Raw genomic sequence first — 25,959 nt, 5'->3', positions numbered from 1 at the left:
GATTCGAATCCTAGTCGGTGGACACCTTTCACACAGCACCAGGACCTGTAGTCTTAAAGCATCTCACAGCAGGAGTGCTGATCTAGAATCAGTGTATGCTTTTACATCATAACAAGATTACAGTATATGGACAGGATCGATCTGATCCTAGATCAGCACTTATATTCCAAGAGGCTTTGTGAATATGGGCCCAGAGTTAAATTAATAGTTTCTTGGATGTGGTATTTCTGTAAAAAATATATATAATCTGTATTTGGGAATATTTTTGTACAAATCTGAATCGGTAATGTACACATTTTCAGTGTCATTAAAGCGTGTTCAATTGTCTATTTTAACTGTGCACTCTGTGTAATAGTTTTCTTCCGTTGAAGGAGAGGACCACTGCAAGGTGGTAAGTGTCCATGGTATTTATTTAAACACCTAAACTGAACACTCCATACAAATACAATAAACGTACCGTGAATAACCAAAAAAACCAAAACCGAAAACAGTACCGTGTGGTGCAAAACACAGACACGGAAACAATCACCCACAAACACACAGTGAAACCCAGGCTACCTAAGTATGATTCTCAATCAGAGACAACTAACGACACCTGCCTTTGATTGAAAACCATACTAGGCCGAACACAAAACCAACCTAGACACACAAAACATAGAATGCCCACCCAGCTCACGTCCTGACCAACACTAAAACAAGGAAAACACAAAAGAACTATGGTCAGAACGTGACAGTCTGGAGGTATGTGTTCAATTAACATGTTAAAACTTTCAATTCAATTATTTTTCCTTGAAATCACCTTTTCTAAGCTCAGTTTATTTTTCTAGAAGTAGATTTTTCTAGAAATAGATTTTTTTAGAAGTAGATTTCAAGAGAGTGAAGACTTGTTAGAGTAAGCACGTCATTCAGCCTTCATGTCATTCAGCCTTCAGGTCATTCAGCCTTCAGGTCATTCAGCCTTCATGTCATTCAGCCTTCATGTCATTCAGCATTCACGTCATTCAGCCTTCACCTCATTCAGCCTTCACCTCATTCAGCCTTCACCTCATTCAGCCTTCACCTCATTCAGCCTTCAGGTCATTCAGCCTTCAGGTCATTCAGCCTTCACGTCATTCAGCCTTCACGTCATTCAGCCTTCAGGTCATTCAGCCTTCATGTCATTCAGCCTTCATGTCATTCAGCCTTCACGTCATTCAGCCTTCACGTCATTCAGCCTTCAGGTCATTCAGCCTTCAGGTCATTCAGCCTTCACCTCATTCAGCCTTCAGGTCATTCAGCCTTCACCTCATTCAGCCTTCACCTCATTCAGCCTCCAGGTCATTCAGCCTCCAGGTCATTCAGCCTTTATTTAACCAAGACAGAGCCCGGACTTTAGAAACTGATTTAATTTAGCAGATCCTCGTATCCTCTTGGGCTCCCGAGTAGCACAATGGCACTGCATCTCTGTGCTCGGGGTGTCATTACTGGTTCGATTCCAGGCTGTATCACAACTAGCCGTGATTGGGGCGCACAATTGGCCCAGCGTCGTCCTGGTTCTGGTTTGGCCGGGGTAGGCCGTCTTGGTAAATAAGAATTTCTTGGTCCTGTGTAGCTCAGTTGGTAGAGCATGGCGCTTGTAACGCCAGGGTAGTGGGTTCGATCCCCGGGACCACCCATACGTAGAATGTATGCACACATGACTGTAAGTTGCTTTGGATAAAAGCGTCTGCTAAATGGCATATATTATTATTATTATGTCCAGACTATTGAATTTACCACAGGTGGACTCCAATCAAGTTGTAGAAACAGCTCAAGGATGATCAATGGAAACAGAATGCACCTGAGCTCGATTTCGAGTCTCATAAAACTTGCTTTATGGTCTAAATTTAAGATGATGATTAGTCATAAGGTTAGCAGTGTGGTTAAGGTTAGGTTTCAAATCTGGTTTTAAAAAGAGAAGCGGTGGAAATAGGCGGGGTTTATGACTTTGTGGCTGTGGTAACTAGCGACGACCTTAGATGGAGTTAAAGCGATGTTGGTTTCACTTTAAGACTAACAGTCGGCTCATAGTTTTAGCACAGATGGAACAATGAGCCAGATATTTCACCGGATATATAAATATGAATCATCCGGTTGGCGTTTCCAAATATGGTGATAAGTGGAAGCCCAGTGTCCGGTTAGTTGAAGAACATATCGCGAGATCTTATTTTGGCCGAAATTCTGCACATTTTCTCATCACTGAAACATTTGATCATCACTGAAACATTGAATTTCTTACCGGTTATCGATTTACAAAATTTGAATCTGTAACAAACCGAGTGGAATGCTTTATTGCAGACTTTACCATTTGCCAGAAGTTTTTTTTCTTTCTCTCCATTTTAATTAATTGCACACGCGAACATCACAGAAAAATCACCCCATCGGAAAAATCCAAATAAATGCCAGAGGGTCTCACTAACTGGCGCTTGTTCGGCCCGTTATGATTCATTTGCCTTCATTGGAAACGGCATGCTCAGGTCTATCTTGGTTAATAACAATCTTTGATCTTAGCTTTACAGATCGCCATTATAGGGTTTCAGCAGTGCATAGCGATTAAGAGTGCAGACTGGGGCTTTAGGGGTAAAAGTGGAACAGGCTATTTTAATGAAATCCATCGAAGTGCGGAACTACTACTCCTGCTGTATAATAGTATCATCGTCGGTTGTTATTCGAGATGATATCCGCTACGAGCTGAAACGGTACGAAGATCGGACACCTGGAATATAGCCAAAGCAGTATCAACCATCAGTCGAAATACATCAGTCCTTTTGATGGGATGTTATTTAGCCTTTATTAGAGAAGAGAAGCCATTCCCGTGGGGTTTATTTCATGGGGATGTGTTCAAGACAAGAGAGAATACAAAAAGACGTCAACATCGTAATTCAAAGGTGCAAGGCAGAGAAAGACTGCCTTTTCTCCGGTGAGTGTCTCTGTACAGTAGTGGAACGGTACGTGTTCCACCCAGGTTAATAAAGCCGTATGTTGATTCACACACACACATCCGTTTCGTCCTTGTCCTCGATAGCAAAAAAAATCAAAAGCATCTTCTAGACACAGTTGTCAACATCACAAATGAATCTCTAATTATTGACCGACATTTTATTTGATAGGTGTGTGCGGTGATTAAATTGGTGAAGCCTAACAGTGTCTTGAGTTATCATTACATTTTGGTGTGTGTGGCAAAACATTAGACCCTGGTACGGAAAGTTTTTATTTTTTAAATGTGACCAATTATTTGAAACATTTTAAAATAGAATGGAGTAGAAAAACAACATTGATATGCTTGTCATGATGACACTGCTTTGGTTCAACATCCCTACAGATTGACGGACAGCCATATCGATGACACCAGCGGTAGCTTGTCTATTCGCCTATCGACGTTAGTTGTACCGGACATTAAACGTATACTGACAAACATATTAACGCAACATATAAAGTGTTGGTCCCATGTTTCATGAGCTGAAATAAAATATCCCAGAAATGTTTCATATGCACTAAAATCTTATTTCTCTCAAATGTTGTGCACAAAATATTTTTTACATCCATGTTAGTGAGTCTTTATCCTTTGTCAAGAAAATCCATCCACCTGACAGGTGTGGCATATTAAGAAGCTGATTAAACAGCATGATCATTATACAGGTGCACCTTGTGCTGGGGACAAGTTGTGGGAGCGTGCATATTGGCAGGCTTGACAGCAAGAATGTCCACCAGAGAATTAAATGTTAATTTCTCTATCTTTAAGCTGCCTCTGTCTTTTTAGAGAATTTGTCAGGATGTCCAACAGTTCGGCGTCGTAACCAACTTCAGTGGGCCAATGCTCACCTTCGATGGCCACTGGCCTCGCTGGAGAAATGTGCTCTTTACGGAGGAATCCTGGTTTCAGCTGTACCGGGAAGATGGCAGACAGTGTGTATGGTGTCACGTGTGCGACGTCAACGTTGTGAAGTGTGCCCCATGGTGGGGTTATGGTATGGACAGGCAGAAGCTACAGACAACAAACAGTTGCATTTTATCGATGGACATTTGAATGCACAGAGATACCGTGACGAGATCCTGAGGCCCATTGTCGTGCCATTCTGCCACCGCCATCACCTCATGTTTCAGCATGATAATAATGCACGGCCCCATGTTGCAAGGATCTGTACACAATTCCTGGAAGCTGAAAATGTCCCAGTTCTTCCATGACCTGCATACTCACCAGATATGTCACCTGTTGAGCATGTTTGGGATGCTCTGGAGTTCCCGCCAATATCTAGCGTCTTCACAGTCATTGAGGAGTGGGACAACATTCCACAGCCTGATCAACTCTATATGAATGAGATGTGTCGTGCTGCATAGTTAAATAAAGGTGTTGTGCTCCATAGCATAGTTAAATAAAAACAAAATGGTGGTCACATCAGATACTGGCCACACCCCTTTTTTTTGTTTTTTTAAAGGTATCTTTGACCCGTAATGCATATCTGTATTCCTAGTCATGTGACATCCATAGATTAGGGTATAATTCATTCATTTATATGAACCGTAACTCTTAGTAAAAACTTTTAAATTGTTGCATGTTGTGATTTTATATTTTTGTTGAGTGTAATATTGGCAAACAAATTTTTTTTTAAACCTTTTTTGTCAGTCAGTGGGCACCCCCTTTCAATGTTTCCATGGAAACTGCATTTGTTGAAAGGGGACTTCCCCCATTCTTCTCCCTGTGGCCTGGCATAGCAGTGGCTTGGTTAATAACCCTCCTCTTTGGTTTCTGTTCTGACCGGTTCTGTTTCCCCTGTTTTTTATTTCAGATTTCAGATACTCTGACGCCACCTTCACCTTCACCTATTCCAAAGGCTCCAGAAGGTACAGTACAACGTTAAGAGAATTTACACTTCCTGTATCTTACTGGGTCATGGCTTGTCTACTGGTTGTCATCAGGGCTGGTTGTTTACACGTTCTGTATTTTACTGGGCTTGTCTACTGGTTGTCATCAGGGCTGGTTGTTTACACTTCCTGTTTCTTACTGGGCTTGTCTACTGGTTGTCATCAGGGCTGGTTGTTTACACTTCCTGTTTCTTACTGGGCTTGTCTACTGGTTGTCATCAGGGCTGGTTGTTTACACGTTCTGTATTTTACTGGGCTTGTCTACTGGTTGTCATCAGGGCTGGTTGTTTACACTTCCTGTGTCTTACTGGGCTTGTCTACTGGTTGTCATCAGGGCTGGTTGTTTACACTTCCTGTATCTTACTGGGCTTGTCTACTGGTTGTCATCAGGGCTGGTTGTTTACACTTCCTGTATCTTACTGGGCTTGTCTACTGGTTGTCATCAGGGCTGGTTGTTTACACGTTCTGTATCTTACTGGGCTTGTCTACTGGTTGTCATCAGGGCTGGTTGTTTACACGTTCTGTATCTTACTGGGCTTGTCTACTGGTTGTCATCAGGGCTGGTTGTTCACATGGGGTTTTCATATGAATGATGTGTGTTTGCTGGAGGGTGGGGGGAAGGGGACTGGCCTGTTGGACCTACCTTTAAATCCACTTGACAGTTCCCCTGTGAGGCACAAATGAACTACCAGGACTGCCCTCCTTCAGGCCTGTAATTCATCGGATATATATGCTAATTTTAAATGATGCTGTTGAGGTCTGAACCTACAGTACCTAACCGTTGCTCACTGGACCAGCACCATTATCGATGAGACTGGTCCCAGGCCCTGATAGATGTAGGTATGTTTGGTATATGATAAGACTTAATTTTCGTCAAGTCTTCTAATATGGTTGACTCTGTAGTCATTATATCCTGGACTTGGGTAGAGTTGACTCTGTCGTCATTATTATATCCTTGGGTAGAGTTGACTCTGTCGTCATTATTATATCCTTGGGTAGAGTTGACTCTGTCGTCATTATTATATCCTTGGGTAGAGTTGACTCTAGTCATTATTATATCCTTGGGTAGAGTTGACTCTGTAGTCATTATTATATCCTGGACTTGGGTAGAGTTGACTCTGTAGTCATTATTATATCTTGGACTTGGGTAGAGTTGACTCTGTAGTCATTATTATATCCTGGACTTGGGTAGAGTTGACTCTGTAGTCATTATTATATCCTGGACTTGGGTAGAGTTGACTCTGTAGTCATTATTATATACTGGACTTGGGTAGAGTTGACTCTGTAGTCATTATTATATCCTTGGGTAGAGTTGACTCTGTAGTCATTATTATATCCTTGGGTAGAGTTGACTCTGTAGTCATTATTATATCCTTGGGTAGAGTTGACTCTGTAGTCATTATTATATCCTTGGGTAGGGTTGACTCTGTAGTCATTATTATATCCTTGGGTAGGGTTGACTCTGTAGTCATTATTATATCCTGGACTTGGGTAGAGTTGATTCTGTAGTCATTATTATATCCTGGACTTGGGTAGAGTTGATTCTGTAGTCATTATTATATCCTTGGGTAGGGTTGACTCTGTAGTCATTATTATATCCTGGACTTGGGTAGAGTTGATTCTGTAGTCATTATTATATCCTTGGGTAGAGTTGACTCTGTAGTCATTATTATATCCTTGGGTAGGGTTGACTCTGTAGTCATTATTATATCCTTGGGTAGAGTTGACTCTGGAGACATTATTATATCCTTGGGTAGAGTTGACTCTGTAGTCATTATTATATCCTTGGGTAGAGTTGACTCTGGAGACATTATTATATCCTTGGGTAGGGTTGACTCTGTAGTCATTATTATATCCTTGGGTAGAGTTGACTCTGGAGACATTATTATATCCTTGGGTAGAGTTGACTCTGTAGTCATTATTATATCCTTGGGTAGAGTTGACTCTGGAGACATTATTATATCCTTGGGTAGGGTTGACTCTGTAGTCATTATTATATCCTTGGGTAGGGTTGACTCTGTAGTCATTATTATATCCTTGGGTAGAGTTGACTCTGTAGTCATTATTATAACCTTGGGTAGAGTTGACTCTGTAGTCATTATTATATCCTTGGGTAGAGTTGACTCTGTAGTCATTATTATATCCTTGGGTAGAGTTGACTCTGGAGACATTATTATATCCTTGGGTAGAGTTGACTCTGGAGACATTATTATATCCTTGGGTAGAGTTGACTCTGGAGACATTATTATATCCTTGGGTAGAGTTGACTCTGGAGACATTATTATATCCTTGGGTAGAGTTGACTCTGTAGTCATTATTATATCCTTGGGTAGAGTTGACTCTAGTCATTATTATATCCTTGGGTAGAGTTGACTCTGTAGTCATTATTATATCCTTGGGTAGAGTTGACTCTGTAGTCATTATTATATCCTTGGGTAGAGTTGACTCTGTAGTCATTATTATATCCTGGACTTGGGTAGGGTTGACTCTGTAGTCATTATTATATCCTTGGGTAGGGTTGACTCTGTAGTCATTATTATATCCTTGGGTAGGGTTGATTCTGTAGTCATTATTATATCCTGGACTTGGGTAGGGTTGACTCTGTAGTCATTTAAAAAAAATGTCTTCCTGATCTGAAACTCGTGCTACATGTTAATAAAACCACAGTTGTGTCGTTCTCTAGGTTTCGTAATACTGACCCTGAGTACCTGTGTATTTTTAAATGCAAATTGAGCAAGTTCCCCATTTTTTTAAATATTTTTTATAATGACTTGGTTATTTTTGATTGCCGATAAGCTCTCTCTTTTTAAAACGCACATTGAAATGCTGAGAATAAAGTTTGGTTTCTTTTTTTGTAGAAATAATTCCTGCCTGACTTTGGAAAGTAGAAGGAAGATTGTTCAGGCAGTAGTTCTCCCAGTAGTTGATTATGGTGATCTAATCTCCATGCATTCTGCACTCTCTGTTTATAAAACCTTCAGACTCAGGCCATCACTCAGCACTGTGGTTTACCACTGGGGACAGTTTTCACTGCATTTTGTATAGTTCTGTTGGCTGGCAGTCTCGGACTTCCAGAAGGGCATTTTGTATGTGAAGCAGTTCTTCAGAGACCCCCCCCCCCCCCCCCCCCTCACTCATGGGCTGGTCCTGGACCCCCCCCCCCCTGTCTTGGTGTCCTGCGGGTCTCCACTGAGCTGGGGGGGAAGAATACTTGTTTTCATTTCCCCAGCTCGTGGAATAGCCTTTAGGCCACCTTCAAGCTGGTCTCCATTGGCCAGTTTAGATCCATTCTGAGGGAGATAAATGGGATAGTTGTTTTTGATTCATCTTGTTTTTATTGTTGTTGTCGCCCCCCCACCCGGGAAGGGTCAACTCTGTAGTTACCCAGAATGTGATATGATTGAAATGGGAAATCTCTCTGTATGGTGACGCAAGTCTTTTAGATGTTGTACACACAAACTTTATCTTCAATGTTATATTCCATTTTGTTGCAAGTGATACCTCTCTGGCCATTCCACAGGTAGCTGCCAAAATAAAGGAAACACGGTATATTGAAAGCAGGTGCTTCCACACAGGAAGTTCCAGACACTTGTATAATCTATGCCAAGGTGCAATGAATCTATTCTGGCTGGTGGCGGCCCAATGCCCTATTAAGAGACTTTATGTTGGTGTTTCCTTTATTTTGGCAGATACCTTTAGTGGCAGGCTACACACAGAATGGGACAGCTGGATAGGGGAAATGGCTTGAGTCGCACAAAACGCAAGGTAACATTGTGGACGAAGTTTTGGAATGACACAATTGCATCTGTACAACATCTAAGGACCTGCGCTCGTGATTCTTATGATGCCAACATTTTAGAATAATGTAGTATTGTTTTATATGATACCATGATACCATTTCATATGATACCATGATACCATTTCTTATGATACCATTTCATATGATACCATTGATACCATGATACCATTTCTTATGATACCATTTCATATGATACCATGATACCATTTCTTATGATACCATTTCATATGATACCATGATACCATTTCTTATGATACCATTTCATATGATACCATGATACCATTTCTTATGATACCATTTCATATGATACCATGATACCATTTCTTATGATACCATTTCATATGATACCATTGATACCATTTCCATTTGATACCATGATACCATTTCATATGATACCATTGATACCATTTCCATTTGATACCATGATACCATTTCATATGATACCATTGATACCATTTCCATTTGATACCATGATACCATTTCATATGATACCATTGATACCATTTCCATTTGATACCATGATACCATTTCATATGATACCATTGATACCATTTCCATTTGATACCATGATACCATTTCATATGATACCATGATACCATTTCTTATGATACCATTTCATATGATACCATTGACACCATTTCTTATGATACCATTTCATATGATACCATTGACACCATTTCACTTTGGTACCATGATACCATTTTCTACGATACTACCAACTTTTTCAGCCCTACCGATCTAAAGAACCTGCTGGTGCCCGTTTATTAAATGTTTATAAAGTCTGTTTGGTTTATAGATTCAGTTGAATTGAATCAACAAACAGCCACTTGTCTCTTGTATGAGCAGGTCTAACGATATCCACTTCACATTCCTGCACATATCACCTGTGGCAGCTGTAATCATCCAGCTACATCCCCTACCAGCCCTCACTCACCTGCTCTGACCCCTACCAGCACTCACTCACCTGCTCTCTGTCCCCTCTTCATATCCCCTACCAGCCCTCACTCACCAGCTCTGTACCCTCTTCACATCCCCTACCAGCCCTCACTCACTCACCTGCTCTCTGTCCCCTCTTCACATCCCCTACCAGCCCTCACTCACCTGCTCTGTCCCCTACCAGCCCTCACTCACCTGCTCTGTCCCCTACCAGCCCTCACTCACCTGCTCTGTCCCCTCTTCACATCCCCTACCAGCCCTCACTGACCTGCTCTGTCCCCTACCAGCCCTCACTCACCTGCTCTGTCCCCTACCAGCCCTCACTCACCTGCTCTGTCCCCTCTTCACATCCCCTACCAGCCCTCACTCACCTGCTCTGTCCCCTACCAGCCCTCACTCACTCACCTGCTCTGTCCCCTCTTCACATCCCCTACCAGCCCTCACTCACTCACCTGCTCTGTCCCCTCTTCACATCCCCTACCAGCCCTCACTCACCTGCTCTGTCCCCTCTTCACATACCCTACCAGCCCTCACTCACCTGCTCTGTCCCCTACCAGCCCTCACTCACCTGCTCTCTGTCCCCTCTTCACATCCCCTACCAGCCCTCACTCACCTGCTCTGTCCCCTACCAGCCCTCACTCACCTGCTCTGTCCCCTACCAGCCCTCACTCACCTGCTCTGTCCCCTACCAACCCTCACTCACCTGCTCTGTCCCCTACCAGCCCTCACTCACCTGCTCTCTGTCCCCTACCAGCCCTCACTCACCTGCTCTCTGTCCCCTCTTCACATCCCCTACCAGCCCTCACTCACCTGAGAGTGAGACGGTGTGTTTATGAGAGTGAGGGAGACAGACGGGTGCGTTTATGAGGGTGAGGGAGGGAGACAGACAGTGGTGTGTTTATGAGAGTGAGGGAGACTGAGAGAAGTGTGTTTATGAGAGTGAGGGAGGGAGAGAGAGGGTTGTTTGAGTGAGGGAGACAGAGAGAGGTGTGTTTATGAGAGTGAGAAAGAGTGTGCGGAAGGGAGGGTGTGTGTCTGTGTTAATTAAAGAGTAAAGAAGGTTTCCATGTAGTGTTTTCCCTTACTGACACAATGACATGCAGCTCATCATGCCTGTGTCATGCCTGTGTCATGCCTGTGTCATGCCTGCGTCATGCCTGTGTCTCACAGGAGGTTGGTGGCACCTTAATTGGGAAGCACTGGCTCGTGGTAATGTCTGGAGCGGAGTCAGTGGAATGGTATTAGACCCGTGGTTTCTGAAAGTACACTACCTGGGTAGTACAATGTCTAAGAAATGGGGTTCTATTTCTCACATGGCCACAGATTCTAAGAAGGGCGATGACTGGCAGGAACCATCAGCTGTTTAAAATAAAACCCACGATGCTTGTTGTCTTGTCGTTCGTCTGGCAGTACTTTATTTCAAAAGAAAGACCTGTAAGGGCGGATTGACAGACATCTGTCACTCTGAAGCAGACAGTTTTTCCAAAGTGCATCGAAAGCAATGAGGCCTTTTTTTCTGTGTTGTTTCTCAACCAAGACTCTGCTTCCTGTCGTTTCTCCGTCTGTGTGTGTGTGTCATTGTGGTAGAACAGGGAAGTCACATGTTTCCTGTCTACTGTAACATTCAGACACTTGTGAGAAACCTCTGAAGTCTACTCTGAAAAAAAAGTTCTTTAATTGGCTTGTCCCCAAGAGCCGTCGTCGTCTTTTTAAAAAATGTGTATTTTTTCCCCCCATATATAGGCACACCCTATGTGTTTAAAAAAAAAATCAACTATAATGAACGTGTCTGTTTTTAAGCACGCAGTTTGATTAAATAATTAAGAGGGAGCCAGAGATCAAGAGAACCTGACCCCCCCCCCCCCTCATGCTTGCTTGCCTTCTCTGATTCTGCCTGCCTACCATTTCTACTGATCTCTGTGCCAGTTATAATTTTATAATAGTCTTATCTCAAAGTCATTATCATGTGGTTAGCCAACATTCAATCTAAAGCTAAATAAGAATTCTATGAATCTAAAAGTGTACTGTGTAAAAATAGCATACATAAAGCCAACAAATAGAAACATTGCAGCCTGCGGGTAGAAAATATCCTGATAAATTTAAAATAAATATGTATAGGATATACATCACATTGGCTATGCAGTGCTTGTCTGTAAATTTAAAATAAATATGTATAGGATATACATCACATTGGCTATGCAGTGCTTGTCTGTAAATTTAAAATAAATATGTATAGGATATACATCACATTGGCTATGCAGTGCTTGTCTCTAAATTGAAAATAAATATGTATAGGATATACATCACATTGGCTATGCAGTGCTTGTCTCTAAATTTAAAATAAATATGTATAGGATATACATCACATTGGCTATGCAGTGCCTGTCTCTAAATTTAAAATAAATATGTATAGGATATACATCACATTGGCTATGCAGTGCCTGTCTGTAAATTTAAAATAAATATGTATAGGATATACATCACATTGGCTATGCAGGGCCTGTCTGCAATCAACTTGAAACATTGTATCAACTGTGTCCGGTCTGAATGCAAACTTGCAGCATTTTATAAAATATTCTGGGCCCTCGGTTTCCTTTGCCAGTTTATTATTGATGTATTTTTACCTTTTATTTAACTAGGCAAGTCAGTTAAGAACAAATTATTATTTACAATGACGGCCTAGGAACAGTGGGTTAACTGCCTTGTTCAGGGGCAGAATGACAGATTTGTACCTTGTCAGCTCGGGGGTTTTGAACTTGCAACCTTCCGGTTACTAGTCCAACACTCTAACCACTAGTCTACCCTACCGCCTCTACACCCTAACCACTAGTCTACCCTACCGCCTCTACACTCTAACCACTAGTCTACCCTACCGCCTCTACACCCTAACCACTAGGCTACCCTACCGCCTCTACACTCTAACCACTAGTCTACCCTACCGCCTCTACACCCTAACCACTAGTCTACCCTACCGCCTCTACACCCTAACCACTAGTCTACCCTACCGCCTCTACACTCTAACCACTAGGCTACCCTACCGCCTATACACTCTAACCACTAGGCTACCCTACCGCCTCTACACTCTAACCACTAGGCCACCCTGCCTCCTCTACACTCTAACCACTAGGCTACCCTGCCGCCTTTACACTCTAACCACTAGGCTACCCTGCCTCCTCTACACTCTAACCACTAGGCTACCCTGCCTCCTCTACACTCTAACCACTAGGCCACCCTGCCTCCTCTACACTCTAACCACTAGGCCACCCTGCCTCCTCTACACTCTAACCACTAGGCTACCCTGCCACCCCTACACTCTAACCACTAGGCTACCCTGCCACCTCTACACTCTATCCACTAGGCTACCCTGCCACCCCTACACTCTAACCACTAGGCTACCCTGCCACCCCTACACTCTAACCACTAGGCTACCCTGCCACCCCTACACTCTGACCACTAGGCTACCCTGCCGCCTCTACACTCTGACCACTAGGCTACCCTGCCGCCTCTACACTCTAACCACTAGGCTACCCTGCCTCCTCTACACTCTGACCACTAGGCTACCCTGCCGCCTCTACACTCTGACCACTAGGCTACCCTGCCGCCTCTACACTCTGACCACTAGGCTACCCTGCCGCCTCTACACTCTGACCACTAGGCTACCCTGCCGCCTCTACACTCTAACCACTAGGCTACCCTGCCTCCTCTACACTCTGACCACTAGGCCACCCTGCCACCTCTACACTCTAACCACTAGGCTACCCTGCCATCTCTACACTCTAACCACTAGGCTACCCTGCCACCTCTACACTCTAACCACTAGGCTACCCTGCCACCTCTACACTCTAACCACTAGGCTACCCTGCCACCTCTACACTCTAACCACTAGGCCACCCTGCCTCCTCTACACTCTAACCACTAGGCTACCCTGCCACCTCTACACTCTAACCACTAGGCTACCCTGCCACCTCTACACTCTAACCACTAGGCCACCCTGCCTCCTCTACACTCTAACCACTAGGCTACCCTGCCACCCCGTGTGGAACCCCAGTGAGCTCGGGACAGACACAGCTGTGGACTATTTGTGGAAAGGGATGAGAAGTAATCAGGTATTTTGTGACGTTTCCACTGGATCAGAGCAATAAATGTTTTTAAAATACATTTGAGGAACCTTAGTCACTAGGGGTGCCTGTGTTTTGCGACAGCAATGCCGACGACGATTTCAAAATCGTAGTAGTAGTAGTGGGTTTTCTGTGTCCTGTGGGTTTTCAGTCCAACCCTCTTACTGGAGATCTACTGTCCTGTGCATTTTCAGTCCAATCCTCTTCCTGGAGATCTACTGTCCTGTAGTTTTTCAGTACAACCCTCTTCCTGGAGATCTACTGTCCTGTAGTTTTTCAGTACAATCCTCTTCCTGGAGATCTACTGTCCTGTGGGTTTTCAGTCCAACCCTCTTCCTGGAGATCTACTGTCCTGTGCGTTTTCAGTCCAACCCTCTTCCTGGAGATCTACTGTCCTGTGCGTTTTCAGTCCAACCCTTATTTAACACACCTGATTCTACTAATTAGCTGTTTAACAAGACCTTAACTAGCTGAATCAGATACATTAAATTAGTGTTGGACTGAACCTACAGGACAGTAGATCTCCAGGAAGATGGTTGGACTGAACCTACAGGACAGTAGATCTCCAGGAAGAGGGTTGGACTGAACCTACAGAACAGTAGATCTCCAGGAAGAGGGTTGGACTGAACCTACAGGACAGTAGATCTCCAGGAAGAGGGTTGGACTGAACCTAGCCCTGTCCTAGGCTGTGCTTTCTTAACCAGTCCATTGTTGGGTTAATTGAAAAATAACACTCCCACTTTGAGCTTTGTGAATGAATAAATCCTGAATGTTGAAATGAAATGCGTAAAATAGGATTCAGTAGATTTGAACTCCCAAGAACCCCTGTCCTAAGGAGCAGGTGTTCAAGCCTATTTCACTGGTAGAGAATCAGTCAATCTGGCTTAAACCACAGGAAGTGTTGTGGTGGCAACCATGCCAAACCACCGTGCACCGTGTCCTCCCCTGGGAGTTTGATCCTCTCTCTAAACTACGCCGTATATACAGTTGAAGTCAGAACTTTACATACACCTTAGCCAAATACATTTAAGCTCAGTTTTTCACAATTTCTGACATTTAATCCTGGTAAAAAAGTACCTGTCTTAGGTCAGTTAGGATCATCACTTTATTTTAAGAATGTGAAATGTCAGAATAATAGTAGAGTGATTTATTTAAGCTTTTATTTCTTTCATCACTTTCCCAGTGGGTCAGAAGATTACATACACTCAATTAGTCTTTTGTAGCATTTCCTTTTAAATTGTTTATCTTGGGTCAAGCGTTTTGGGTAGCCTTTCTCAAGCTTCCCTCAATAAGTTGGGTGAATTTTGGCTCATTCCTCCTGACAGAGCTGGTGTAACTGAGTCATGTTTGAAGGACTCCTTGCTCGCACACACTTTTTCAGTTCTGCCCACAAATTTTCTATGGAATGGAGGTCAGGGCTTTGTGCAAGAGCCATGGGATGGTTTTTCAATACCGTTGAGACCATTTTTCATTTCAGTTTTTTAAATAAATGTAAATATTTGTAGCTACTTTTTTAAGTAAATACCCGAGGTCACACCTGTGCAATACCTTTTAAGGAGATAAAGAAGGTTGTGTTCTTCATTTCACCTGTCCTCAGTCCTGTGGTGTTTTGTTTACAAGCGCATAACGACGTGAGCCATTCCATCACTTGCTGTGGTTCGCATCAGTTACATTATAGGAATTGGCAACTAAATAGCTAGAGACCTTTTTTATAACTATTTAGTTAACTGTTTGAAATGTCGTAAATGCTCTGCAGTGGTGCATTTGGTTTGCTAATGTGTAATGAGCATAACAATATGCATTTTAGTGGTTAGCTGCTTCCATATATTCATCTTCTCTGGGTAACAGCAGAGAATCCCCTCCTGGATCAAGAGCCTTGTTGTCTAATTATTTGCTTTGTACGTGCAGCAAGCTGTGAGTGACATTTTGTATAGTTTGGGTCAGAGACGATAAAACGTTCGCAATGCGTTCGTTAGCTTTTAGTTATCATTCTCTATAGGATTTTACATGTACTTGTTTAGCATTGCTAACCTTCGGATTACAGAGCCTCAGTGGTGTTTGAAAACAGCGCCCCTTGTGTTTGTTTTTTATAAGATACGTTTAATGCTAGTTAGCATCCTTACCTTGGCTCCTTGCTGCACTCGCATAACAGGTGGTCAGCCTGCCGCACAGTTTCCTCGTGGATTGCAATGGTAATCGGCTATAATCGGCATCCAAAAAATACAGATTATAGATTATGAAACTTGAAATCGGCCCTAATTAATCGGCCATGCCGGTTGACCTCTAGTCTGAGCACTGATAAAGGGATTGTGCTCAGGCAGTTGTTACTTATGTAAATACTTATTTATTTTGAATAAATTAGCAAACATTTATAAAATCCTGTTTTTGCTTTGTCACTATGGGGTATTGTGTGTAGGGGTATCCTGTACCTGTCCCACAGGTGTGATGTTCGGATGTACCGATCCTGTGCAGGTGCTGTTACATGTGGTCTGCCACTTCGAGGTTGATTCAGCTGTCTGTGCTGTCTCCCTGTAGCGCTGTATTACGCATCTCACAGTACGAACATTACAATCTATTGCCCAGGCCACATCTGCAGTCCTCATGTCTCCTTACAGCATGCCTAAGGCACGTTCACGCAGATGAGCAAGGGCCCTGGGCATCTTTCTTCTGGTGTTTTTCAGAGTCAGTAGAAAGGCCCCTTTAGTGTCCTAAGTTTTCATAACTGTGATCTTAATTGCCTACGTGTGTAAGCTGTTAGTGTCTTAACGACCGTTCCACAGTTCATTAATTGTTTATGGTTCATTGAACAAGCATGGGAAACAGTGTTTAAACCCTTTACACTGAAGATCTGTGAAGTTATTTGGATTTTTATAAATTATCTTTGAAAGGAAGGGTCCTGAAAAAGGGACGTTTCTTTTTTTGCTAAGTTTAGTTAGCTGCTAGCTAGCTAGTTAATCAATGTACTGAGTCAGAGCAAGCGTAGCTAGTTAATCAATGTACTGAGTCAGAGCAAGCGTAGCTAGCTAGTTAATCAATGTTCTGAGTCAGAGCAAGCGTAGCTAGCTAGTTAATCAATGTTCTGAGTCAGAGCAAGCGTAGCTAGCTAGTTAATCAATGTTCTGAGTCAGAGCAAGCGTAGCTAGCTAGTTAATCAATGTACTGAGTCAGAGCAAGCGTAGCTAGCTAGTTAATCAATGTACTGAGTCAGAGCAAGCGTAGCTAGCTAGTTAATCAATGTACTGAGTCAGAGCAAGCGTAGCTAGCTAGTTAATCAATGTACTGAGTCAGAGCAAGCGTAGCTAGCTAGTTAATCAATGTACTGAGTCAGAGCAAGCGTAGCTAGCTAGTTAATCAATGTACTGAGTCAGAGCAAGCGTAGCCAGCTAGTTAATAAATGTTCTGAGTCAGAGCAAGCGTAGCTAGCTATACAGCCTGATACCAGTGATGGTGTAGGCCTTAATCTGCATGTTGTTTGTGCAACAGAATCTTCTAAATCAATGTGAAATAAGCGAAGAATTAATATGTTAGCAACTTGAAGTAGCTAAGAGATTAATGTACTGCACTGTGACCATCAGCCAGCCATCGCTGTCTGGCATCTGGTACTGCAGTATGTCACTGTCAGCCAGACATCGCTGGGTCGTGGAGTATGAGGGTGGGGTGGGAGTGAGGAAATGGGCCAAAGGGGGGCTGGCTGCCAATGCGCCTGATGATCCATTGAGCCACACAGAGCCGCTCAGGCTTCCAGTTTCACTGGCCCCAGTGTTAAGTCAACCAGGAACTATTGCGTCAGGTTAATTTGGGATCTTATTGAAGCCTACACACTCAGATCACAGGAGAGACAATACAGTAATGCACTGGTTTATAAGCCCAACTGGTTTCTGGGTATTTCCTTTCCCGTTTACTGTAACTCTTGATAGCTACTGTTCACACCTGCCTGGTTCTGTCACTCTGACAACTGTTGATGTGAAAGGGGGCTTTTGTAAAGGAATTTGATGGATGAAAACGGTGATATTATGTGGTAATGTTCCCTCTCTTCTCCCTCAGGGTGTCGTACTCTGTGCACGTCTCTGATGACTACCCAGGTAAGAGACTGCGTCTTCACTGTCTCGACATGAGCTCACTGTGTGTCTCTGCATGGCTGTCGTCCATTATACTACCATAGAAACAAATAAGTGCACAGTGTGAGAAGTCTTGTCATATTCACAGAGATGTACCCAGCTCACCATCTGGGTATGATGTGATCATATTATCATATCTTATATTATATCCTGAGCTGCCATCATACATGATATTAGTTGACTGACCCCTGACCTCTAACCTCAGGCTTGAGTGACTCACATCCGGAGTGCTTGGGAGCGTCCAATAAGACCATGGCACTTGTTGCACAAGGCCTCCGTAGATTCTAAAACTATGGAGTATCCACAATGGCACCCTGTTCCCTATATAGTGCACCTAGGACTCTGGCACCCTATTCCCTATATAGTGCACCTAGGACTCTGGCACCCTATTCCCTATATAGTGCTCCTAGGATTCTGGTCAAATGTAGTTCACTACAAAGGGAATATAGACAGAATGTATTTGTCAGATGTTATCTTCCCAATGATGCAGTGGAGCTCTATACAGGAAGTACTAGATCAATGTGGAGCTCTATACAGGAAGTACTAGATCAATGTGGAGCTCTATACAGGAAGTACTAGATCAATGTGGAGCTCTATACAGGAAGTACTAGATCAATGTGGAGCTCTATACAGGAAGTACTAGATCAATGTGGAGCTATATACAGGAAGTACTAGATCAATGTGGAGCTCTATACAGGAAGTACTAGATCAATGTGGAGCTCTATACAGGAAGTACTAGATCAATGTGGAGCTATATACAGGAAGTACCAGATCAATGTGGAGCTATATACAGGAAGTACTAGATCAATGTGGAGCTATATACAGGAAGTACTAGATCAATGTGGAGCTATATACATGAAGTACTAGATCAATGTGGAGCTATATACAGGAAGTACTAGATCAATGTGGAGCTCTATACAGGAAGTACCAGATCAATGTGGAGCTATATACAGGAAGTACCAGATCAATGTGGAGCTATATACAGGAAGTACTAGATCAATGTGGAGCTATATACAGGAAGTACTAGATCAATGTGGAGCTCTATACAGGAAGTACCAGATCAATGTGGAGCTATATACAGGAAGTACCAGATCAATGTGGAGCTATATACAGGGAGTACCAGATCAATGTGGAGCTATATACAGGAAGTACCAGATTAATGTGGAGCTATATACAGGAAGTACCAGATCAATGTGGAGCTATATACAGGGTGTACCAGATCAATGTGGAGCTATATACAGGGAGTACCAGATCAATGTGGAGCTATATACAGGAAGTACCAGATCAGTGTGGAGCTATATACAGGAAGTACCAGATCAATGTGGAGCTATATACAGGAAGTACCAGACCCATGTGGAGCTATATACAGGAAGTACCAGATCAATGTGGAGCTATATACAGGGAGTACAAGATCAATGTGGAGCTATATACAGGAAGTACCAGATCAATGTAGAGCTATATACAGGAAGTACCAGATTAATGTGGAGCTATATACAGGAAGTACCAGTACCAGATCAATGTGGAGCTATATACAGGAAGTACCAGATCAATGTGGAGCTATATACAGGAAGTACCAGTACCAGATCAATGTGGAGCTATATACAGGGAGTACCAGATCAATGTGGAGCTATATACAGGAAGTACCAGTACCAGATCAATGTGGAGCTATATACAGGAAGTACCAGATCAATGTGGAGAGATATACAGGGAGTACCAGACCCATGTGGAGCTATATACAGGAAGTACCAGTACCAGACCTATGTGGAGCTATATACAGGAAGTACCAGATCAATGTGGAGCTATATACAGGAAGTACCAGATTAATGTGGAGCTATACATGACTGACCTCATGTCTTAAAGTAATGCTGGACTGTCGTTTCTCTTTACTTATTTGACCTATTCTTACCATGATATGGACTTGGTTTTCTTCTGTGTAACAACCCAACCTTGTCACAACACAACTGATTGGCTCAAACGCATTCAGAAGGAAAGAAATTCCACAAATGTACTTTTAACATGGCACACCTATTAAATTAAATGCATTCCGGGAAGCTGGTTGAGAGAATGTCAAGAGTAGGGAAAGATGTCATGAAGGCTAAGCGTGGCTATTTGTTGAACACTTTGTTGGTTACTACATGATTCCGGATGTGTTTTCATGTCTTGATATTCTACAATGTAGAAAATAGTAAAAATAAAGAAAAACCCTTGAATGAGTAGGTGTTCTAAAACTTATGACCGGTAGTGTAGATCTGTACAGTACCAGTCAAAAGTTTGAACACGCCTACTCATTCAAGGGTAGAAGTTGTCTTGGAGTCTGTTATACGGAGAGCTGATGCACTGGTACAATTTGTTCATCCTGCTACCACCCGGCAGTCTATGTCTTGGCTGGCTGGAGTCTTTTTTTCAGGGCCTTTCTCTGACACCAATATAGAGGTCCTGGATGGCAGGGAGTTCGGCCCAGTGATGTACTGGGCTTTTCCGCACCTCACTCTGTAGCGGTTGGTTGTCAAGGGCAGTGAATTTGACCACACTATCTACCATCTATATTATTTACCACCTCAAACCGATGCTGGCACTAAGACTGCAATAAAGGCCAAAGGCAAACAATGAAATGATCATCCAGAAGCAGCGCTCCTAGTGGCCGAGGACTTTAATGCAGGCAAACTTAAATCCGTTTTACCTCATTTCTACCAGCATGTCACGTCTAACCAGAGGGGGAAAAAACTCTAGACTACCTTTACTCCACACACAGAGATGTGTACAAAGCTCTCCCTCACCATCCATTTGGCAAATCTGACCATAATTAAATCCTCCTGATTCCTGCTTAAAAGCAAAAACTAAAGCAGGAAGTACCAGTGACTCGCTCAATACGGAAGTGGTCAGATGATGCAGATGCTACGATACAGGACTGTTTTGCTAGCACAGACTGGAATATGTTCCAGGATTCATCCAATGGAGGAGTACACCACCTCAGTGCATCGACGACGTCATCCCCACAGTGACCGAACGTACCCAACCAGAAGCCATGGATTACAGGTAACATCCGCACCGAGCTAAAGGCTAGAGCTGCCACTTTCAAGGAGCGTGACACCAATCCGGATGCTTATAAGAAATCCCACTATGCCCTCAGACGAACCATCAAACAGGCAAAGTGTCAATACTAAGATTGAATCCTCCTGCACCGGTTCTGAAGCTCGTCGGATGTGACAGAACTTGAAAAATATTTTGGACTACAAAGGGAAACCCAGCCGCGAGATTCCAAGTAACGTGAGCCTACCAGATGAGCTAAATGAAGCATGCATGAGAGCACCAGCTGTTTTGGACGATTGTGTGATGACTCTCTCCGTAGCCGATGTGAGCAAGACCTTTAAACAGGTCACATTCACAAAGCCGCTGGGCCAGACGGATTACCAGGACGTGTACTCTATGCATGCGCAATCCAACTGGCAATTGTCTTCACTGACATTTTCAACCTCTCTCTGACCGAGTCTGTAATACCTACTTGTTTCAAAAAGACCACCATAGTCCCCGTGCCCAAGAAAGTGAAGGTAACTTGCCTAAATGATTACCGCCCCATATCACTCATGCTGGTAACCATGAAAGGCTGGTCATGGCTCACATCAACACAATCATCCCAGACAACGGTGCCGGAGCGCCAAGTCTAGAACCAATAGGCTCCTTAACAGCTTCTATGCACAAGCCATAAGACTGCTGAACAAATATTCAAATGGCCACCCAGACTATTTACATTGACCCCGCCCACCTCTGTTTTTACACTGCTGCTACTCACTCTTTATTATCTATGCATATAGTCGCTTTAAAAATGACCTCAACTAACCTGTACTCCCTCACATTGACTCGGTATTGGTACTCCCTGTATATAACCTATTGTTATGTAATTTTCGTGGTATTTAAAAAACTTTTTTTTTTACTTAAGTTTATTAAGTAAATATTTTATCAACTCTATTCCTTGAACTGCATTGTTGGTTAAGGGCTTGTAAGTAAGCATTTCACTGTTGTATTCGGCGCACGTGACATACAATTTGATTTGATGCAGCCAGTCGATGGTGCAGCTGTAGAACTTTCAGCCTCCTGAGGGGAAGGGTTCTCTGTTCTCGACTGTGTTGTGTTTGTCCCAATGTTCCAGTGGTTCCTCAATGTTGTCCATGCAAGAGATGTTGTTATAGCTAGAACGACCATAACCAATCAGAGCTGCAGTAGGCCTATATGCAAATAGACATATGCTTACAGTCTATACCTCTGTTCCATTCACTTTGAACTGGACTCTGTTTACAGCATGAGCGGTGATGGGTAAATGCTCTTGTTTTGAGATGAAAGCGAAAGCTACATGTAATTATAGATCATTTGTCCATATCCTTTTCTAGTTAGTGAGTTATTAGCCCAATTCTAGAAACATTTTAGTCAGCAAAAGAGGAGTGATGGCTTCCTACAAGAGCACAAAACGTGTAGATGTCTAGACCTCTTTGAAAAGGGAGTCAGATAGAGAGCTTTCTTTTTGTCTTAAAGGGGAAGTTTTGTATTTTGACTAACCCAATAGGCAGAGAATAGTATAATTTGTCTGCTACTCTGTAATAACGGTATGGAAATAATGCATTTTATTTTGTAAAGTGGTCTCTTGCATCAAACACTGCAACATTTTCAGTCACTTCCTTGTTTTAAAAGAGAAGTGGATTAACCGGTTAATGTCAAGCCCTGCATGCTTTTTTTCAAGAATCTCATGGAATGTAGGCCTACAGTACATTTAACACCACATATTGGCTGCTACTGTAGATTGAATGATAAAACAGCTATTGTTTTAAATGTGTTGGGATGCATTTTTCTCCATTGTTTTTGATGAATGGCCACTCTGGTAGGCCTACATTATGATCACATAGCCAACAGTAGCCTACTTGGCCACTGTTAACTACAACTGTAACTTAAAGTGGGTAAAGCCTCAATGTTTACAGGAAACACACACTGGAAGTTGCACAGAATTTTCACAATGTTCAAGTTTGCGCTCAGTAGACCTGAATGTTGATCAGTGTGGTGAAAAAAACGAGGAAACATTGGTGAGGACTAGGGTTGCACATTTTGGGGAATATTCAGAGGTGGAAACTTTCTGTGGGAATTAACGGGAATATATGGGAATTAATGGGAATATATGCAAATTAATTTTAATACTATTTAAATGTATTGTTTTTTTTCATTGGATATGTTTACCATATTATATGGAGACAGAAACATAAACCTTTTACCTCATCATAAGTAAACATAATTGCAAATGAGTAAATCTTTCCATTAGAAATTTTTAAAAACAATTTAGTTCAGAATTGAACTTTAGTTAAATGAGTTGACTCTTCACATGGGATGATTTCACTGTACAATTTCACTGAATGATCCCCAATGACATTTAACATTACATTTAAGTCATTTAGCAGACGCTCTTATCCAGAGCGACTTACAAATTGGTGCATTCACCTTATGACATCCAGTGGAACAGTCACTTTACAATAGTGCATCTAAATCTTAAAGGGGAGGGGGGGTGAGAGGGATTACTTATCCTATCCTAGGTATTCCTTAAAGAGGTGGGGTTTCAGGTGTCTCCGGAAGGTGGTGATTGACTCCGCTGTCCTGGCGTCGTGAGGGAGTTTGTTCCACCATTGGGGGGCCAGAGCAGCGAACAGTTTTGACTGGGCTACCCTGCCACCTCTATACTCTAACCAATTTCACTGAATGATCCCCAATGATCTATCACATCTCCCAAAAACATTGTCAACATACATTTGTAAAATGATAGTATAGAAAATAAAGTTTTGGTCGTCTTTCTCTCAGACTTTGGGATGGAAATGCAATATGGCAGCCGTGCCAAGATATCTCATCAGCCACCTGAACTATGTGGATCTGAGGCTCTTTCCCCTGTCTTTTTCCCCTTCATCCTCCAAATCCCACCGACATCAGCCACCTCAGAGAGCAACTGGTCCTTGTTTGGGAACACACACACACAACAGGCTGACCAATACAAGGGTTGAAAGATTGGTGGCCATCCGGGCAAATTTGAGGCTTTTTGAGCCAAGGTTGGAAAGCGAGTGAAGATGAGGCCCCAGAGTCTAATGTTCAAGAGGTGGACCTTGAGGAGGTCCAGGGAGAAGACTTGCTTGGAAGTGTACTTCGCCAGACTGCCAAGAACCTTGCCCTCATCCAGGACACCATAAGCCTTGTTGATCACTGCACCAGACAGGATGCTCTAGCCAGCATACTCGGGGTCCAGCATGTACGCTGTGTATGGGCTTCAGGCAGAAGTCTTCACACTTTTTAAAAATGTGTTTCTGAACTGCAGTTTCCTCTGCTTGGAGCAACAGTGAAGTGGGCAGGACAGTCTGGATTTCTTATCTTACATCTGCAAGCAGAGTCTGAACATCAGACAGGATGGCATTGTCTCCCTCAATCCGTCCACTGGCTACTACTATAGGTTTCAGGCTGCTTACCACTCTCTCCCAAAATACATCATCCTGGAGGATCCTCTTGATGTTGCTGTCCATATCGGCAGACTGAGAAATGGCCATGTCTTGGAGAGACTCCTTCCCCTCCAGGAGACTGTCAAACATGATAACAACACCACCCCAACGGGTGTTGCTGGGGAGATTTAATGTGGTGATCTTATTCTTCACACTTTCTCTGGTGAGGTAGATTGCAGCTATAACTTGATGACCCTTCACATACCTAACCATTTCCTTGGCTCTCTTGGTATCCATTGTTTTCAGTGCCATGATGTCCATGACTGTGAAGACAGTTGCCAGCTGGTCTGTGAAAGACAGTTGCCAGCTGGTCTGTGAAAGACAGTTGCCAGCTGGTCTGTGAAAGACAGTTGCCAGCTGGTCTGTGAAAGACAGTTGCCAGCTGGTCTGTGAAAGACAGTTGCCAGCTGGTCTGTGAAAGACAGTTGCCAGCTGGTCTGTGAAAGACAGTTGCCAGCTGGTCTGTGCTTTGAGAACCGTTCCACGGCGGCCTTGTGATTGTTAACCTGTTTACACGTTTTGTTCACATCGGTGAGATCAGTCTTCTGGAAAAACACGGTCTTTAACGCGACAAGGCACAGTGTTATATTCCTCAAATCATAAAACATAAAAGGAGTTCTGCTTCGCTGGGTTTCCCTTTTGTAATCCGTTATGGTCTGTAAGCCACATACGACAAGTATTGGAGCAGGTGGAATCGGATTCTACCCTCCTCCTATATTGTCTTTTTGCTTGGTTGATGTCTTGAAGGTCATAGCAGGCTTTTTTTTTTTGCATGCGTCCATGTTTTTATTTATTTTATTTATTTCACCTTTATTTAACCATGTATTTATACATATAACCCTATCCCTTTATTTAACCAGGTAGGCTAGTTGAGAACAAGTTCTCATTTACAACTGACCTGGCCAAGATAAAGCAAAGCAGTTCGACACGTACAGCAACACAGAGTTTCACACAGCAACACAGAGTTTCACACAGCAACACAGAGTTTCACACAGCAACACAGAGTTTCACACAGCAACACAGAGTTTCACACAGCAACACAGAGTTTCACACAGCAACACAGAGTTTCACACAGCAACACAGAGTTTCACACAGCAACACAGAGTTTCACACAGCAACACAGAGTTTCACACAGCAACACAGAGTTTCACACAGCAACACAGAGTTTCACACAGCAACACAGAGTTTCACACAGCAACACAGAGTTTCACACAGCAACACAGAGTTTCACATGGAGTAAAACAAACATACAACAATACAGCATGTCCTTGTAAGCAGTCGCCTTTAGGGGATTTGACCTGTAAACCGTCGTTTGTAGTTTCTTACTTTGGGGACGACGACGTCTATGCTCTTACTGATGAAGCCTGTGACTGCTGTGGTAAACTCCTTAAAGCTGTCGGATGAATCCCAGGAACATATTCCAGTCTGTACTAGATAAACAAATCACATTTTATTTGTCACATGGGCCGAATACAACAGTGAAATGCTTACTTTACAAGCCCTTAACCAATAATGCAGTTAAGAAAAAATAAGTGTTAAAGTATTTAGTAAATAAACTGAAGTAAACATAAAATATAAAAAATAACATAATT

The 25,959-nt window shown here is 42.9% G+C and overlaps 1 protein-coding gene across 1 annotated transcript in view; it reads left to right on the top strand.

The window, feature by feature from the left end:
• Positions 1–2,398: 2,398 nt before the first annotated feature.
• LOC124036673 (protein mono-ADP-ribosyltransferase PARP8-like) overlaps positions 2,399–25,959 on the top strand; it is a 92,277-nt gene continuing 68,716 nt past the window's right edge. The window contains exons 1-3 of the mRNA XM_046351517.1: positions 2,399–2,938; positions 4,806–4,860; positions 17,779–17,816. Of these exons, the coding sequence (XP_046207473.1) occupies positions 2,848–2,938; positions 4,806–4,860; positions 17,779–17,816 (184 nt within the window). The 5' untranslated portion in view covers positions 2,399–2,847. The remainder of the gene's footprint in view (positions 2,939–4,805; positions 4,861–17,778; positions 17,817–25,959) is intronic.

Source organism: Oncorhynchus gorbuscha, linkage group LG05, assembly GCF_021184085.1.
Source record: "Oncorhynchus gorbuscha isolate QuinsamMale2020 ecotype Even-year linkage group LG05, OgorEven_v1.0, whole genome shotgun sequence".
In the NCBI taxonomy this organism is placed as follows: domain Eukaryota; kingdom Metazoa; phylum Chordata; class Actinopteri; order Salmoniformes; family Salmonidae; genus Oncorhynchus; species Oncorhynchus gorbuscha.
Note: the sequence above shows the minus strand (reverse complement) of the source record. Positions and strands in the feature narration are given on the sequence as shown.